General features: G+C 50.7%; 1 protein-coding gene across 2 annotated transcripts in view; it reads right to left on the reverse strand.

Annotated features, from left to right (window-relative positions):
- The window catches only part of ADAMTS17 (ADAM metallopeptidase with thrombospondin type 1 motif 17), a 336,180-nt gene that overhangs the window by 11,173 nt on the left and 306,447 nt on the right, over window positions 1-18,560 (reverse strand). For both annotated transcript variants that reach the window (XM_045795391.2, XM_087856712.1), the window contains exons 20-21: window positions 10,581-10,785; window positions 6,601-6,753 (exon numbers count right to left, since the gene is read on the reverse strand). In XM_045795391.2, coding sequence (XP_045651347.2) covers window positions 6,601-6,753; window positions 10,581-10,785 — 358 coding nt within the window. The remainder of the gene's footprint in view (window positions 1-6,600; window positions 6,754-10,580; window positions 10,786-18,560) is intronic.

Raw genomic sequence — 18,560 nt, forward strand, 5'->3', positions numbered from 1 at the left:
CAACTCGTACTCCCTCTCAAACTGTTTTTCCTTTCTCTCCTCAGCCTTAGCTTTGGGTTTCCCCCATGTCTCTGAATTTGCAACCTGCCGACCTGCAGATTCTGGCTGGGGCCCTAGGGCCAGAGAGCCCGCAGGTCAAGGTGACCCCCGAAGGCCTGCAAGGGCTAGTGATTCCAAGAGCTCCTGACTGGGCTCTGTGAGCCTGGAGCACAGAGGACCCCACAGGGCCACTGCCACTCCTTGGGCAGGAGCTGTGATCACTCTGGTAGCTTAGCTCTCTCAGTCTATCAGTGACTGTGTGAAAGACCCTCCACTCCCGCTAGAAGAGGCTGGCCCAGGTGTCCTGCAAATGCTACAGCCTGTCTCCTCCCTCCTAGGCACACTGTCACCATGAGCAGGCACCATTTTATGGGACCTGAACCACATTCAAAGAGCTGTTCTAAGACATCAATATTTGATAGTCCCATGGAAGAAATGGGATTCTGATGACAGCCAGCAGAGCAGGGATGTGGGACCTGTGTCCTCCTGACCACGTGCCCTGCTCAGGGGTCACTGACAGAGCATGTGTTCCTTAGGGGAATGGCTACTCTGATTCAACGGCGAGGTCCAGGTAGAGGCTAAAACCCAGGCTGCCGTGCAGGGAAGCCAGTCTCTCTCTCTGATCCCTGGCTCCACACAAAGGCAGCTGGTTTGACAAAGGTCACTGGGTGAATGGAAGGACAGCAGGGGAACGGAGGGGACAAAGGCATCATTAGATGATTCCGCTTCCATGCAGGCACCTGTCCTGGCAATTTCTGGGGGCTCCTCTGCTCTATAGCAAGCTCATTTCTCTCAACGGAGCAGGTATGAGCTCTAGACTTGTCTCTGGAACTCTGTGATCCAGTGGCAGGCCTGCTCCACACCAAGGGTGGTTATCTGCCCTCTCTTGCTTCTGCCCCTGCTCTGAAGAGCACTGAAATATGATGACTCTCCTTTCCCTGGCTGCTTACATTCCTAAGAGTAATATCGGATGGAGGACTGGCTCTCTGTCTTCGCGCAGAGTGCTGGCTGCCTGCGTGGTATGGTTTCACACGACCCAGAAAAGGGCCCTGATATCCCTGATGCCTCACACACTTCCTCCTTGACGTTCAAGTTTATTTTAATAAGGACTCAACATTTTATTTCACAAATGAGGGTAGACAATAGACAGAACTTCAGAGAGCGACGAGATTTATACTAGAGTGTGAATGACTGATACAAAGCCCTTTTGGAAGCAGGTTTTGATGGGGGTGGTGGTGGAGAGAGAACAGTCAGATACTTGAATTCCTGAATCTAAGCCTCTGACATTATTATGCACCTGAATGAAAGGTGGAGTAAGAGTCAGAAGGCAGGGACCAGACTCAGCCCTGCCGTTTTGTAGTTGTGTGACCTTGGGGGAAAAAAGCCACATCACCGCTCTGAGCCAGTTTTCTCATCTGTAAAACGGGGATGGGGCCAAATGAGATAACATGAATGAATGTGCTTTGTCAGTTCTAAAGCACTAGTGATCTCAGGGGCTGCTGTCATTGAGCCCAAAAGAAACAGCATCACCTTCCACCAGCAACCCCATCCACAGCTTCCCCAGGCAGAGGATGCCTGGGTGTCACAGCACGGTGCACACTGGCCCAGGGGGACTCAGTGTGGCCTAACGTCATTGGCTCCTTGTCAGTCTGTACCTAGGCTGGGTCACTGTCCACTCTCACACCCCCAATGCCCAGGATGGGTCTGGCACATTCTCTCCTGAGAAAAGGAGCTCAGGAAATGCTGCCTGAATCACAGAGACTTGGTTGCAGACCCCCAGCTTGGCAGGCAGCCCAGCCTTGCAGAGTGGGGTGTGGGGTCAGGCCCCACCAAAGAAAGTAGGTGCAGGCTTTGGAAGTGGTATGGGCTGAAACACTTTCTGTAGCAAACCCCTCTCATTCCTTGCCAAGTCCATGGAGCTGAAAGCCCCATTGCCCTGCCCAGAGCACAGGAAGGCATATACCAGCTGTCTGGGGACAGCACGGTACAGCAATGTATGAGTGAGAGGCTCTCCCTGACTTCTTTTAATAAAATGCCTATTTCTTCCTCTGACCTCCCAAGGCCTGTGGGAGGTGCTGCGATTTCCACATCAGAGTCTGGGGCTCGGGTGTGAGGGGCACACCTGGGGCCTGACTGAGGCCTAGGAGTCAGGCCAGCCCCCGTCCACGGGACCTCCACAGGCACCAGGAAGTCAACGGTCACTTTGATCTCTCCAGTGAAAGGGAATGCCATACTCTTAATGCAGAGAGCCAGTGGTTTTCTTTAAAAACACCATCCATTATAATCCCTCCAGAATAATTTGTTTCTAATTAGAAACATCCCATCATCTCAGTGGAGATTAATGCCTCTGGTCTTGAAACTGAAACATCTCAACTTTAGATCAAAAGTCATGCTATTCTAGAAAGAAATGTGATTTCCTCTTCTCCCATTTTAAGTGACATCTCACCGCCCCCAGGTTGAATACCCAGGACTTAGCGGGTGGAAACAAGGATTTGCACAGATCTGGAAATAGCTGATATCCCAGGAGAGCAGGTCATTTTTCAAACAAGGCAGAGAGTAATAATGCCCTCAGCAGGAATGGGAATGTGAGGTCTGTCCTGCGCACAGGACCCTAGTTGGGGGTCAGCCATTTGCGGAGGCTGGGGGTGGGGCCCTGCCTCCCCACGATTCTGGGCGCTGTTCTCAGGCACCCTCACCCAGCTACAAGAGGAGATGGGTGCCAGCCCCTTCCCAAGGGATGACTGGTCCTTCTTGCTTCAGTGCGTGCAGGACAGCACCTGTGGCATCTCCTTGGACCCGCCCATCCATCATCTCCCTGGAGACAAGCGTATCTTTCTCAACAGCACCTTGGGGCCAAGCAATAGAAGATTGCTTGGAGGCAAAACGTCAAAGCTTCCAGATACACTGAGGCTGTGACAGCCCCCGGACTTCTATTGATGTTCCTTTGGGCAGTTTGTTCGAAGCCTTCAAAGTCTGGCATGTGGGCGGTTTAGAGGGTGGTTGCAGGCGAGGGTTTAAAAGTGCACACTGACCCCAAGCATGTGATGAGGGGACAGCCATGGGGCGAAGAAAAGAGGTCAATGGCAAAGCAAATCTAGTCCGAGCAAGTGTAAATGTCAGGGTAAGATCCATCCAGTGGGATCCATCTGTGTTGGCCGGTCACCCAGCGAGTGAGGATAAGAACTCCCACAGGGAACTGTATTCTTCCCATTCTCCAGAGAAGACATGGGGAAAAGCAATGGGCAGATTTCTAGAACTGTACTGTACAGATTTCTGCAACTGGGCAGGCCAGCCCACCTGGTAATAGCAGTGGCAGGAGGGAGTGGCGGCAAGGCAGTCCGGGGGTGGTCCCACAGCTGAGCTCTGTGCGGCCCCTGCCCCATCATGCTTGCTCCCCATACGTTCATGCGTACACAGACTTCCAGTTCAGGGTCCGTGAACAAGTTTTAGGCTTGGTAGAACCAGTCTGCCCTGGGCCCTGGCTCTGGCAGGACCTGCTGGGGAGGGGGCAGCTGGCCCCCACCCATGCTGAGTACTCTCCCCCAAGGCTCTGTGCACACGAACTCAATGCCATCAGATGCCAGCCCTGAGAGGCAGTCGAGATCATCACATGCATCGAACTTTCCTGTTTTTCTGGCCAGGGATGATGGATCAAGCTGGCTGTGGTAAAAAGCAGGCACTGTGGCCCTCCAATGCCTTTATTTCCAGAAAGCTGGGAGGCATTATTCACCATGGCCTGGCTAGTGAAGAGGGGGGCCAGCTAAAGGCTCTATCTCGCCTGGTGGATTGTGTGTGTGTGTGTGTGTGTGTGTGTGTGTGTGTGTGTGTGTGTGTGTGTGAGTTTGCTGGATGGCAAACCGGCCTCCTCAGCCAGGGAGGGGCCCTTGACCAAATGGGGGAGGGCGAGCATGAGCTACCAGGTCTGGGGTAGCACGGTGCTGGGCCGCTCAGGTACGACTCACATTTACTTCCCAGGGTTCTGCAGCTCCCCACACCAGGAAATTCATGGTATTAAGAAAACAAAAGTGTCCATCTGGTCCTCAGAGCCCGAATGGTGAGGCTGGAGAAACCCAGACTCTGGAGAGCCAATGACGGTCTGTAGGACATGCTATGGCTCAAAACGGGGCCTCCAGTGTCACTCTCCATATGGACTGAGCTCTGACCTGGGGTTCAGGAGCCTGGACTCCACCAGAGGGGTGTGGGCCAGTCACCTCATCTCTGAGCACCTACTGCCCCTTCTAGAAAACAGGGCTAAGGACCTGGCCGGAGGGCAGAGGCGCAGGGGTAGACCTCAAAGAGGAAACGATGCCTGGTGCCCTCAGATGCTGATGGGTGCATGCAGCCCAGGCCCTCACCGACCACTCTTCCCTTCCGCTTCCTGCTCAGGGATAACTGTGACCATGGAAGTCACCCTTCACTAGCACAGGCTGCATTTGGGGTATGACCACAGGACCACTTCTAATTTCCCAAGTAGAATGACAGCTTTATTCCAATCCATACCTGGACTTTGGGAGTCCAGACAACGGTATTCTGCCTCTCACTATGTTGGGGAGCTCCCCCACTCCATGTCTTCTGATAATTCTGACACAGAATACTCCCAAATGTTTTCTTATTGATTAGAACCCAAACTATTGATAGTTCACGTACATTTCCCTGGGCCTTTGGGATACACTGGTGACCTTTCTCAAGCCGGGTCTGACACACATGGCTATGAGACACTGGCATGGTTGTATAAAAAGACTGGGCCCTCCGATCGATAAGACAATGTTAGATGAGATCAGAACAGTTTAGTCCTGGGGACTGAGCCTGACCACAGCATAAACACTGGGTGCTGGGTTTGGGGCAGGAAAATGGACTGAGTTGTCAAAACGCTTAGTCACATATATTAATGCCTTGAAAGTTCTGAGCATCTCTGAGAAACAGGCAGGGCCAGTGTTAATGATTTTCCTTGTAGAGATAAAGAGACTGAGGGTCAGAGAGGTTAAGATTTGTTAAATGGTGAGTCAGAGTTGTAACTCAGCCCCTTGATGCCTCTCTCACAGGACTCGAGGTTCTAATGGCATTTTTGCAAGAGCCTTCAAGTGAAGTTCAGTGAAGCCTCCTCCGACGTAAGACTCATCCTGGCAACTCCATCCTGTGTTACTACATTCACGGAGAAACTGGACTGTTGGCCCGGTTCTATAGCTTGGGTCAGATCTTCCGATCAGGGAGTAAATAAAAAAGAGGTGTGTTTGGTCTTCCCCAAATTTGCAGTTATCCAGAAGCTGCCTTTTAGTACAGCCGGCAAACTGGAACCCGAGAAATTTGGCTTTGTGCCCTCCAGGAGTTTGGAGGAGTTTGTATTCACCACTTGCAGGAAGGTGGCATTTCTACAAGGACCAGATCTGGATAAGTTTTGCTTTCCAATGCCAAACCATCTCTCCTTCCATAAAGCAGAGGCACAAACCAAATTACTGTCTGGGCCAGGCAGCTAAATCAAAACGCATAGTGGCTGCAGGAGTGTGGGAGTGTGGGGGGGCTGGAGGACCGGGGCCTGGGGAAAGGCGCCAGGCCTGCTTGGCCCCAGGTCATGGTGGCCAAGTGAGGACTCAGGCCACATCGCCACATTGCCAGATTTCCAGACAGGGGCCCAAATCCAGATTTTCAGGTTAAATCGCCCTGTTTTTAAATGTTAGTAACTAATTCCAGAATGTTTATGATATTGTGTAGGCCATGCAAAAACCAGGCGCTCTCAGGCCACCAGTCTGCAAACTTGGGGTGAAGAGACATCAAGAGAAGTGAATGGGGAGTTTTCAGTTGCGAAGACCAAAAAAGAAACAGGAACACCCTCTATGCTACCATTAGAACTTTTCCTTAGAAAAGCAAACGTTAGTGAATGTCAGTAGAAACTCTGCGGTTCTTGGGAAAAGGTCCTCTAGCAGGTCTCCTGGCTGGTGCTCACATGTGACAGTGGTACCTACCTCAGCCCCCTGGGAAATAGGCGTCAGAGGTAACAGGTTCATAGATACCAGGGGAATGAATAAAAGAAGAGCTGAACAGCGAAGAAGTTTTCACATCTGATTTACGTTGTGGTGCTGTTTCACCCTCTTGGCCTCCCCCTCTGCCCCCTGGGCTGCAGGCCAAGCTCTAGAAGATGGCTTTTCCTTTCTGCCACCCTGAGGGCCCCCACCTGCCTGCCCCTGCATCATACAGGTCCTCACCCAGCGGTCCTGAAAGTGAAGGGAAGTGCTGTTTGCCTCTGAGCCCCTGTGTGTCTGCCTCGGCCAAGGCTCCCCCGTGTTTACGAGGCTTTGTGATGGCCGGTGGCCAAGCCCCCCACAGGATTCTGGGGCACAGCCAGCACACAGCACAGGGCCGCCAACTGGCATCCGGAGCACCCTGCTTCATGCTTCGGGGGGCGTTCGGTTTCCTTCCGACTGCACACGGCACAGGGTCATGGGCAGGTGCAGAGCTTGGAGAGAAAGCGAACTTGCGTGGGTAGACTGGGTCTGCCTCATGCTCCTGCTTGCAGAGCTCCCCGTGCTACCGGGCAGGGTGGAGACGCAGGCCCGCCAGACTCACCTTGGACCAGTCCCCAGTCTTCCACTCGTAGCAGCCCGAGTAGTCCTCGCACGCCTCCTCTGCTTTGGGCCTCGTGGACGCGTCGCATTTTCCTTGTGAGTTGGTGCATGTCACAGTTCGTTTTTGCGTCCCTTTGCCGCACGTGGCTGAGCACTGCAAGACACCATTTGGATGTTTAATCCGGTCTGATTCAGCTCAAGGTCATCAACGCCTATTAAGTTGCAACAATGTGCCAGACCCAGTGCTGGGGACCCAAGGATGAGGATGTTCCTGGGCTTCTAAAGTCTGAGGCACATGGTACCAGCTGTGACTCCAGCCAAGTGGCCAGTGATGCGGGTGGGGCCACCAGAGCAGGGAGAGCTCGAGGTACCAGAAGACCAAACTAGGAATTTAGTGGCCTGCTACCAGGTCCAAAAGACCGGCGCAGTGGAGAAGTTCACGGGGCAAATGCTGGTGGACCCTCAGGCAGAGCAGGGAACGGGGCCAGGAGAAGCCAGGGAAGAACACCCAAGCAAAGATGTCCGAGGCCCCTGACTCCTTCCAACTGGCCTCTAGCTCCGTGCACTCTGCCGGGGCCAGCCTGGGGCAAAAGCACAGGCTCAGGGGGGAAAGCCGAGCCACAGGTGACTTTCACGTTAGGCCGTTGGCAAGCTCTTGCGGAGAGCTACAGACTGTGTTAAGGGTGGATGCCAAGAACGTCACCGAGCAATGGTCCCTGTGGTAATTTACCTACCTCCCAGGAGACACCGCAAGAGAAAGTGTGGTGAGGGGACCCAAAGAGGGCCTGAGGAATGACAAATCACGTGCAAGCCCTGAGAGTTCAAGATTCCCATGCCCTCGGGCAGCAAGAGTCATGGAAGGAGGAGTGAGAGGTGGGGTGGCAGGGTGTAAACAGGGCGGACTTGACGGGTGTATCTGGAGCCTGGTCCTGGCATGCTCCCCCTGCGCTCAGGGAGGGACCTCGTCGGGCTCCAAGAGTGGTTACCCACCTCAAACAAAGCAGAAGGAAGGCCAGGCAGAGCAGACCTAATGACCTTGGGAGGATGGACCGACAGCGTGCATGATCCGGCCTGCAAGGGGAGGTGACAGGGTCTGCAAACCCAGGGAGCTCTCCCTCTTATTTGCCGGGTACAGAAGCCCTGTCTGTCTGTACCATGGAAGCAAACAAGGAACTTGCGGAAATGTTAGGCTGAGACGTACAGACACAGTGAGGCCCAGCTCCCATCAGCTGGGTCCCAGAGCTGTGGTGGGGACAGCCCAGGCGCTGCGGTAGCACAAAATGGAGCCCTCGTGATCTGAGTGTCTACTTTCAGCCTTGCTTGATTTACCAGAAATATACAGCAGTGATATTCCTGAACCACAGCAAACTTGATTTTTATAAAATTCCACTGCGTCCCCTGAGAAAATGCACCTAAAGGATAAGCGTTGTTATCTCTATTTCTATTATTAACATTTATCCCAAAATGTTATGTAGCTTTATTTTTCCGATGAGTTCAATTTAGCTCTCTGAGGCTTTTTTTTTTTTTTTTTTTTGAGACTAACTTAGATTGGCTTGTTTTAGAAGAAATACACATGCATCAGAACTGGTTGTGGTGTTATCCGGGGGGAGCTGAAGAACTTGAGTCTTTGGTCCTGTGTGTGGGTGAGGTGTCGGCTTAATAGGACCTTGGATGCAAGGGGTCAGTCCGGGGCAGGTGTCACCCTCTTGGGCAGGATGGTTATGGCTGGAAGGGCTGCCGCCGGGAGCCTGGGTTACTGAGTTGAGGGTCATCTCTCTGCTTCTCTGCATGGTGATGCTCCCTGACCATTTCATTAGCTCTGCCTTTACTGTTCGACTTGTGGGCTCCTGCCTGGCACCAGCACCCACACCCATGTTCTTTCTTCAACTAGAAGCCTACTTCCCACTTCTGCCGGAGTTCCTGCATTGTCTTACTCTATTCTGCGTTCCCTGTCCCTTCCCCTTGAATTTCAAATGCTAACGTCTAGCTTGTTTCTTGATCAAACACTGGTTCAGCCCTTCTGACCAGCAGCCCATTGGCTGGAAGCCTTAAGCTTCGAGAAAAGGGCAGCACTGCGGGTGGGGCTTCCTCTGGAGAGACCTAGGATAGGAGACAGTCATACACTTTTGCTTCCTTCCTGGTATCTGCTCCTCATTCTAACAAAGCTGGAAAGAAGCTGGGGGCTAGACAGTAAGGGTGATCAACACTGCTGGCTATAGAAAGGCCATCTCCGCAGTAAAATACATTTCTCTGCCCCGAAACACATTTGTTGCCAGAAGAAGAAATATTGAAGGGGCTTCAGCATTGGGATGCCTGGGTGGCTCAGTTGGTTAGGCGTCTGCCTTCAGCTCAGGGTCCTGCGATGGAGCCCTGTGTCAAGCTCCCTGTTTAGCAGGGGGTCTGCTCCTCCCTCTCTCCCTGCCCCTTCCCTGCTTGTGCTCTCTCTCTCTTTCAAATAAATAAATAAAATCTTTAAAGGGGCTTCGGCATGTGGTGAAGCAGTAGAAATACCAGTTTGGTGAGCATTTCGTCAAAGAGGGCAAGATTTGATTCCAAGTTGAATGTTCAGAAAGAGGCATGTGACTCAAGCCTGGACTGAGCCAGAAGGAGACTGACTGGTGTGGACACTATTTCAGCACTGGATCAGGTACACACGGAGATAGAGATGGGAGAACAGAGATATTTCTTTAAATCTTGCTTCAATTGTCTCACATTTTCCAATCTGGCGTTCCTTAATGCTAGGGTGATAGCTGATAATGTCAGGGTTGGTTTTTTTGGTACAGACATTATTTTTTTTTTTTCTATGAGAAAGAGTCTGAATGGAAAATTTATGGCTTTGATCTGATTAAAGCATAAATCTTGTTTGGATCAAAAGCCAGGTGATCAAGGACCTCAGGCTCAAGGTGGATTGGCGGGGGTGGGGGGAGACTACATGCCTGCCCCTACCCCTCCAGCAAGTAGCCCCCCTCCCTAAAAGAGGTCCCTTGAATGTTCAACTTACAATCTTAAGTACATATAAAAAAAATCAAAATTTTAAAAACTCTCTCTTTTCCCTAAAATATCATAAGGTCAGGCTAAAGACTCCGGTCTTTAAACGGGTACATGTCAAGATCTGTCGGAAAAGTAAACCCCATTTCAGAGCAGCCAATGGCAGACTTTTCGTTCATTAAGAATGGGCTGAATACTTTCTTATTCAAAATAATTCCAACTGTTTGGCATAAAAAGGAACTTTAAAAATATTTTCCACACTGAAGAGTGTCTTGGATTTAGCCTTTCTGAATTTCCTAGAACACATTTGATGGAGGACCTGAGGAAACTTGCCCTTTATTTAGCTATTTTTTGGTATTATGGCCAAACAGTCGAAATCATTAATGCAAAGTCAACGCAAAGCCTTGAAGGATGATATTACCAAAGATAAAATATTTCCAGAATCAGTCTTTCAAGTTAAAACTTAAGGCTTAATTGACCTCTTTCCAAAATGTTTCATGGCATGAGATGTGTGACTCCAACTTGCACACTAAAAACTGTCCCTCCCAGTGTCCGCCTGCCTCTTACAGTCCACAAAGACAGACACAGAGTTCAAAGAAAGCTTTTGAAACCACCTTCCCAATCAGATCGCACTAGAGTTCCTATATACCAAAAGGAAATTAGAAGGTCAGTTGGTTGGTCTGTTGGTCTGTCTACCTACCTATCTATCCATCCATCCATCCACCCATCCATCTTTACATGAGACTTCATAGCAAACAGGACTGAACTGTGGTAAATATTACCAAAAACATATATATGATCAAAAACACATTACCCATGTTTGTTTAGCCAAACTGTCACCTCAGATGGAATTTAAGAATATGTGAGCTAGAATACATCTTTTAGTTACCTGGGGGCTGGCAAGGACTGTGATACTTGGGTTTGAGTCAGAAATACCATAGAGGGAAACCACCATGTTGGGGTCCCTGTGGACAAGGCAGCCCAGGCACCCACCTGTGACCACTCAGATGCCTCCCAGATAGACAGACAGTCCTGGCCTTCGCAGCTCTGCACTGGTGCTGGCCGGGGGCCCGGGCAATAGAGGGGCCGTGTGGTGACGTGGGTGCCGTTCTGTAGCTGGTATACGCAGGTCACCTCCCGATGCTGGATGCCCTTCTCACAGGTTGCTGAACAGGGGCTCCATGGGCCTGCCACCCACCTGTCCAGGAGGAGGAGAGACAGTGAGAGAATAACTGGGTGGGGAGGCCAGCTTCCCTGAGGGCCTTCTAGACACATCATGGAGTCTTGGGCCTGTAGTGTGAGGGAGGGAGATGGACGCAGAGAGCTTTGTAATCGACTTTTGAAATAATTCTGAAGAATTAGAGCAGAGGGAGTCACATGAGTCGAGTGGGTCAATGGCTTATTCAAAACAGAAATCCTTCTGCACACAACACCTCTATGGCAGAGTGAATTATTGTTCCTGAGGGGTCGCTCTCCCTGCGGCGGGATTACATATCCCACCCACTGTCTATGCCATGCTTTGTTCTATGGGGTGTGAGCGGACATGAAGCTGGCCATGTCCCAGCAGAAGCTTCGAGTGTGATTATGTGGTTTGGCTCTGCTTTCTCTCCGTTTCCTGCCCTCTGCCATGAGACGAGCAGGTCCCAACCCAGGGGACGCTCTGGCGGCCGAGCTCTGTAATAACGGACACCGCTGTCAGCCACTGAGACGCTGGGGTTGTTCGTCACCGCAGCAAAACTGGCACAGCCCTTGACAAAGGCACCCCAGTGTCAGCTTGCACACGCCAGGACCAGGTACTCCCTGCTTTCCAAAGAGTGGCTGGGGACTGTTGCTCTTGAGGCAGCTGCGGGGCTGGGACAAGACTGAGTGGTGAAAGAGCTCCACTAAAATCTGGCCTCCCTGCCTTCTATTCAATGCCCCCAATTCCACCACGGTCTCTGTTGGCCTCAAGGTAGGGGCAATGAGCCAGGCAGTTGGAAATCGTGATTTCTCAGGACACAAATGGGGCTTTGAATGCCCTTTGGGGGACACAAAAGGACTCTCTCCTCCTTCGGCCCCTGTATGAGCCTCAGATCCTCCCAGCTCTCAGGAGCTCCCCACCTGACAACATGGCTCAATCCATTGTTGGCCGGCTCTGATCACCATTCAGTGCCTCCTCATCCGTCAGAACAGTCCCAAGCTCCTGAAATCAAATCTGATCATGCCATCCTACTGTTTAGAAACGCCGGTATTGTCTTCCCACCGGCAGGGTTCTTGAGGGGACACTGGGTGGGGCCGGGCCTCTCTTCATCTCCAGTTCCAGCTTACTTGCTCATTCATCCATCCCAGCATGGCACATTCACGGAGGCCTTCCCATGTGCCAGGCACTGTTCTAGGTTCTGATGATGAGGCAGGAAACAAAGCAAAGCCCTGCCCTCTGAATCTTCCCATCCTGATGGGCACAGACAGTAAAGCAAGGAACAATATGCGATAGACTAGAACACAATTGACTACAGTGTATATATCATGCATGAATAGAGAAGATGCCGCACGGTGGTGTGTGCTTTAGAGAAAAGTCAAGCAGTACAGGGCAGACCAGGGAGGAGGTGAGGGGGGAGCACACAAGGTGGCAGGGATGGCCCCACGGATAAGCTGACGTGTGAGCAGAGCCTGGAAAGAAGAAAGTCAGTCATGTGGTTCCTTGGGAAAGGACTTCCAGGCAGTGGGCACAGTGGGTGCAAAGGCCCTAGGGAAGAGTGTGCTGGCAGGGCTGAGGAGCAGCAAGGAGTCCTGTGTGGCTGGGGGAGGGGTGAAAAGAGGGAGGGAGACAGAGAGAGGAACAAGAGAGAGGACAGGGTGAGATCCTGCAGGCCCTGGCTGGCCATTGTGGCTCTTGTTTGAATTAGATGCAGACCCAGAGGGTTTGGAGAGAGGAGTGATGTGCCCTCCAGGCTTGGAGAGTGTCATTCTGGCTCTGGGCAGATACCAGTCTACAGGCGGCAGCAAGGAGGCCAGGGAGGAGGCGACTCCACCAGTCCAGGCAGGATGTGAGGGTGGTTTGTACCAGCTGGGGATGGTGGCAGTGGTTGGGCTAAATGTTGAGAAGATGGAGGTACCCAGGCCCCTTCCCTCCACCCCTATACTGTTCCTCCTTGTCCCTTAGGGAAAGCTTAGGCCACCTCCTCTGACTTCCAGTCCCCTTGCGAGAGCTTATCACTGTCCTGCACACGCTCCCAGGGACTAACTGCAGGGAAGCTCCTCTTACCAGACCCCTTGCTTATGCTGTGGGACAGAAGTGACTGTGGCGACCCTGGGGAGTGACGTCAAGGGACATAGTGCCTGTAAGCTGCTTACACCAACACCTGGCACGCCTAAGCCTGTGTAACTCTTGGCAATTGTCCTTCTTTATCTCCTCGGCAGGAGATGATGAAGTCCCAGAGGGCAGTGAGCAAATCTCGCCCCAATTTCAGCACCTGACAACTGCCTGAACAGCACTGTCGGAACGAAACCAAATCCTACCCGTTTCTCCTCGTTCTGGTCTTTGGAGTAAGATGATTGCCTTCTTAAATATTTGAAGATAGCTCTTTTGTTCCCCTTTTAAGCTTTCCCTTATCTTGATCAAAATAATTTGCATGTGGCAGATTCTGAATCCTTTCCGTTCTAATTCTCTCATCAGTCACTACTGTTCTCAAAATGGATTACTCTGTCGTGGGCAAAATGGCCCAGATGTGGTCTGAAAGCATCAGGAGAGAATGTGATGATTCTGTCCCTCTTTAAAAGGAAGCTCTGTGTTCATTAAAGCAGCTCACTACGTGTGTTTTTAAGCAAGTGGACTGCACCTCTGTTAGCTCCTGACTTCTCTTCTTCTCTCCCGAACGGACTCTCAGTGGATCTCCTTTGACCTGACCTTTTCCCATGGACTTTGTGAATACAAATGTCAGGCTCTACGTTGAGACCTGTTTAGGGCTGCTGTGTTGACCTCAACTATGGAAAGAGCTTTGTATCCCCCTCTTGTCTTTTGTATCTGCTGTGCTTCCTGGGGCCAAGCTGGGGAGTGGGACCTCTGTGTCCTATTTGCGGGAATGTCACCTGCCCATGGGCGTGCATGCTGTTGGCCCGGGGCGCCAGCATCTCCATTCCGGGGCACAGAAGCAGAGCATGGGCTCTAGGGAATATGCAAGTTGACGCTGGTCTACACAAAGGTCACATCCGAGCGGTGGAGGGACGGGGAAGTGCTGGGAGAGGTTCAGCAGTCCTGCCTCAGACGTCTCCTACGCCTGCTGTTCCGTCACAGGCTGGAAATGTCAGACCCGCGGGGATCAGATTCCTGTAGAGCTGGGAGGGGTTACCTTTCTTCCCTGTTCTTCTTTCCTTTGCCTCTGATGTCTCCTGGGCCTCTGAGGTGCTTTGCAGAAGGATGACAGAAGGGAAAACAGTCCATGCATCTCTACTTCCCTTTCCAGAAGTATCCTTTGACCCCCTGCAATGTCCCTCCTTGCTTTGGCAGAAGAATGGGAGACAGAGCCCTAAGCACATGCAGAGGCACATGACACTTATCTGTGGTCTGCCCTGCTCCCTAGCGGGGGGTCCTCTATCTCTGGAAGCTGTGTAGAAGGGCTCCCCCTACTCCCCTCCTTGGAGGGCTAGCTGCTGTTAGATGTACTGAGGACGTGCTGGGATTCAAAACAAGCCCTTTCTGAGGCCACGGCAGCCTCCTGAAACCACTGTGGTTCTCACGGACCCCGTGATGGGGTGAGAAGAGGGCACGAACACACTCCACACCTGCAAGTCACACAGGGGGCAGCTCACGGTGGCACCTTCCCACTCCCTGCCCCCTTTGCCTTTCCTTCTCCAGCTCCAACTTCCCAGCTCTGCAGAGGGTTCCGGACATAACAGATGCAAATGCGGCACAACGACTCAGGAGACAGACAACCAGCCAGACCATCAGTGCATGAGGGTCACTGCCCCCGCAGAGGAGAGCACAGGACTGTGGCGGCCCAGGGAGGCGCCGCACGCCATCTCAGGGTGAGTCTGGGGGAGGCGATGTCTGAGCAGACCCTTAAATTACAAGCAGAGGTAGCTGGAAATAAACTCGGTTGTTGTATATTGTGTTACTCAGGGGCCCTTTGTCATGCTAATATTTGATAGATTTAAAAACAGTCATAGCAGTGTTGACTCACTATACTGCACACCTGAAATGATATTACACTGGATATTGACTAACTAGAATTTATTTTTTTATTTTTATGTTTTTTAAAGATTTTTATTTATTTGAGAGAGAGAGAGAGAGAGAGAGAGATAGCGAGAGAGAGCACGAGCAGGGGGCAGGGAGAGGGAGAAGTAGACTTCCCACTGAGCAGGGAACCTGACGTGGGGCTCCATCCCAAGGTCCCCTGGGATTGTGACCTGAGCTGAAGGCAGACGCTTAACCGACTGAGCCACCCAGATGCCCCCTAACTGGAATTTAAATAAAAAACTTAAAATAAAAACAGTGATAGGAAAATATCTGTGCCCCTGTTCATGGCAGCATTATTCAGGGTAGCCAAGGCAAAAGCGAGTGTCCGCTGGTGTATAAATACAGAAGCTATGGTAAGTACGTACAATGGAATAGCATTCAGCCTTATAGAGGAAGGACACATCGCAGTCTACAGCATGGATACCCCTGGAGGACATTATGCGGACTGAAATAAGCCAGTCACAAACGATCCCACTCCGGTGAGGTAACTGGAGTAGAGTCAAAGAGACAGAAAGTAGAATGGGGGCTGCCAGGTTGGAAGGAATGGCGAGGTCGTGTCTAACGGGCGTGGAGCTGCACGTGAGCAAGGGATAGACAGAGTTCTGGAGAGAGTCGGTGGTAGGGGCTGCACAGCTCTCAGAAGGTACTTAATGCCATTGCACTGTAGGTTAAAAAAAGTTAAGGTGGTAAATTTCATGTGCATTTGACTACAATTTAATTTTAAAAAATGATGGTTAGATACAGGGAGTAGCTAGTGAGAAAGGGACAAGAAAGTGACGTGTCTCCCCAGTTCCAGGGAGGCAATGATGAGTCAGGAAAAAAGGCTGGTGGCTCAGCTCTGTGCAGCCACATTATAGCCATGGAGATCTGTGCACAGCGTCCTCACTGCATGCTGGCAGCCCCGCCTGAAATGCGGGAGGAGCCGGCTACGGGACACACACACGCACACTGCCGGGGATCAGGGCTATTGCTCAGCTAGACTATATTTTTGCTCCCGATCTTGACAAACAGACAAATACCTCAGCGAGGTATGGGAAGGAAAAATTACTTTCTGGAAACTCTGGTTTTGGTGGCTGAAAGAAACTATTTCACCAGAAGGAGTACGCGGCTGTGGGAGGCCGGTCTACACTGCAGACCCTCACCATGCAAGTAAACATCCGAATAAAAATCCCATTAATTCCAAGTCCAGGAATTTGAGAAAGGAGCTGCTGTTCCATACAAAGGAACATGCTGTTCCAGGCATGTGATGATGACAACTTAAGTCTGCTTTTTTTAAACCTGTGCCCCCTAAAAACCTTAACAGTGACATTGACTAGCTACGTTTGAGTTCGCAGATCTTCTTAAAAGCAGCAAAACTCACTCTTGAGGAAGCCACCGTTAATGCTTTAGTTCAGGCCGCCTTTCCTTGGCTGCTCTGCAGTCAGGAAGGACTGGATTCCTTTCCTGTCCTGCAGGAAACAGACTCGGCTCCTCGCACACACTTCAAGTTGATCGTTCTAATCAGATCCTACCTGAGACCTTGTATTCTTTGTTTTTAATTGCTGCTGTAGCAAATGACCATAAACAGAACGGCCCAAAGCAACAGATTTAGTATTTAACACTTCTGGAGGCTGGAAATCTGACATGGGTCTCACCAGTCTAAAATAAAGGCGTTGCCGCCAGGGCTGGTTCCTTCTGGAGACTTTGGGAAGACCTGCCTTTTCCCACTTCTAGATGCTGCCCCCCGTTCCTTGGCTTGTGCTGTTTTTCTCCATCTTCAAAGTTAGCTGTGTCAGGTCAAGTCCTTCTCACACTGTATCCCCCCAACATTCTCGTCTGCCCTCCTCTTCCACTTTTAAGAACCTCTGTGACTGCACTAGAGCCATGCTGACGCTTGCTACAGGATAATCTATTTTAAGGCTAAGCTGATTAGCAACCTGTATTAGTTTGCAAGGGCTGCTGGAGAAAGGACCGCAAACTAGGTGGCTTAAACCCCCAGAAAGTTCTGGAGATTAGAAGTAAAAAATCAAAGTGTCGGTAGGGTTGGCTCCTTCTGAGGGCTCTGAGGGATCTGTTCTATGCCTCTCTCCTAGGTTCTAATGACAGCTGGCAAACCTTGGCATTCCTCACTTGTGCATGTGTTACTCCAATCTCTGCCTATGTCTTCACATGGCATCCGCCCTGTATCTCTGTGTCCTTATAGAGCTGTCTTTAGAAGGACTCTAGTCAGATTAGATGAGGGGCCCACCCGACTTCACTGTGCCCTCATCTTCATTAATTACACCTGTAAGGGCCCTATTTCTAAAAACGTCACATTCTGAGATACTGAGGGTCAGGACTTCATTTTTTTTTAAAATATTTTATTTATTTATTTGAGAGAGAGAGAACACAAGCAGGGGGAGTGTGAGAGGAAGAAGCAGGCTCCCAGTGGAGGAGCCCGTTTCGGGGCTCAATCCCAGGACCCTGGGATCACGCCCTGAGCCCAAGGCAGATGCTTAACGACTGAGCCACCCAGGCGCCCCGAGGGTCAGGACTTCAACATCTTTTTTGCAGGTGGGCAGTTGGGGGAAGGATACAATTCAATCCATACCACAACTTTAATTCCAACTGCAACCCTCTGATTTCCTCCATTTCCCTTTGACATGGAATCTAGCATATTCACGAGTTCCAGAAATTAGGATATAGACATGTTTGGGGGGTGTTATTTTGCCTACCTCAGGCCCATCACATTCACAGTTCTGAGAAATTTCAGCTCCTATTCGAAATGCACTTTCTATTCAAATCTTGATTTGGCTGAGATTTAAACTAGGCAAAGATCTTGTGAAATCTGCTGAAATGTGACTTAGTGGCTACAGAGCAAGAACAGCATATTTAGGATTCCATTCTTTTGACACAGTTATTTTACGTTGAATAAAAAGTGAACCCCAAATACAGAAAACCAGAGAGAGAACACCGGTAGGTCATTCATTTTCAACAACTTCAAACTACAAAAAAAAAAAAAAAAGAAAAAAAAAAAAAGAAAAGTGTGAGGTGTATTTCAATACAAGAGGTGCTCAAGCTAACAAGTGTTGTGTCTATGGAATTCAGTCGACTTTATCTATCTACAAAATGTATCAGTAAGAAGGATCTGGCATCGGCTGAGCACCAATCTGGGCCGACCTCTGTGCCAGGGATGTTCCCTGCATTAGCTAAATTACCCAAAGAAAGGAAACGAGATGCCTGTATGTGACAATCTGAGCAGCTGTTATGGAGACAAACACCAGGCATGGCATCATATAAGCCACATGTAAAACATCACAGCATAAAAAGAATGATGGGAAACAGCTCAGAAGGTCCAGGAAGCTGCAGGGCAGGTTAAAGAGAGAACAGCTACTGTACAAAGTACAGTGGCTTTGTTCAACCCCAGCTTATGTGTCCTCCAGACACATGAGTGTCAACTGGATGCCAAGTTCTTAACCAAGGGTTGGGGCACCTGGCTCAGTGTCCCCACATTCACAAAGCTCTGGCGAATGTGTGCTCCTTGGGGGAAAGAGAAACATATAAACAGACAATTTCTTCACTATTTGATAAGTGCTGTGGAGGAAATGGAGCTTGAGTTGGGTCCAAAGTGAAGTTGGCCAACCAAAGCAGCAGGGCTCAGTGCTCCCACAGAGAGAGTCTGCCCATGACATGCCAAGGAGAGAGTGTGTGCAGCCGCCCGGTTTGGGATGGCTGGTTCTCGAAGAGTACTTAAAGGTGGGTGGACGAGAAACTGCCTTGGCTGTCTCCGGTAATCATGA

The sequence above is a fragment of the Ursus americanus genome, chromosome 28 (assembly GCF_024610735.1).
Source record: "Ursus americanus isolate L20-20 chromosome 28, mUrsAme1.1.p, whole genome shotgun sequence".
NCBI lineage: Eukaryota > Metazoa > Chordata > Mammalia > Carnivora > Ursidae > Ursus > Ursus americanus.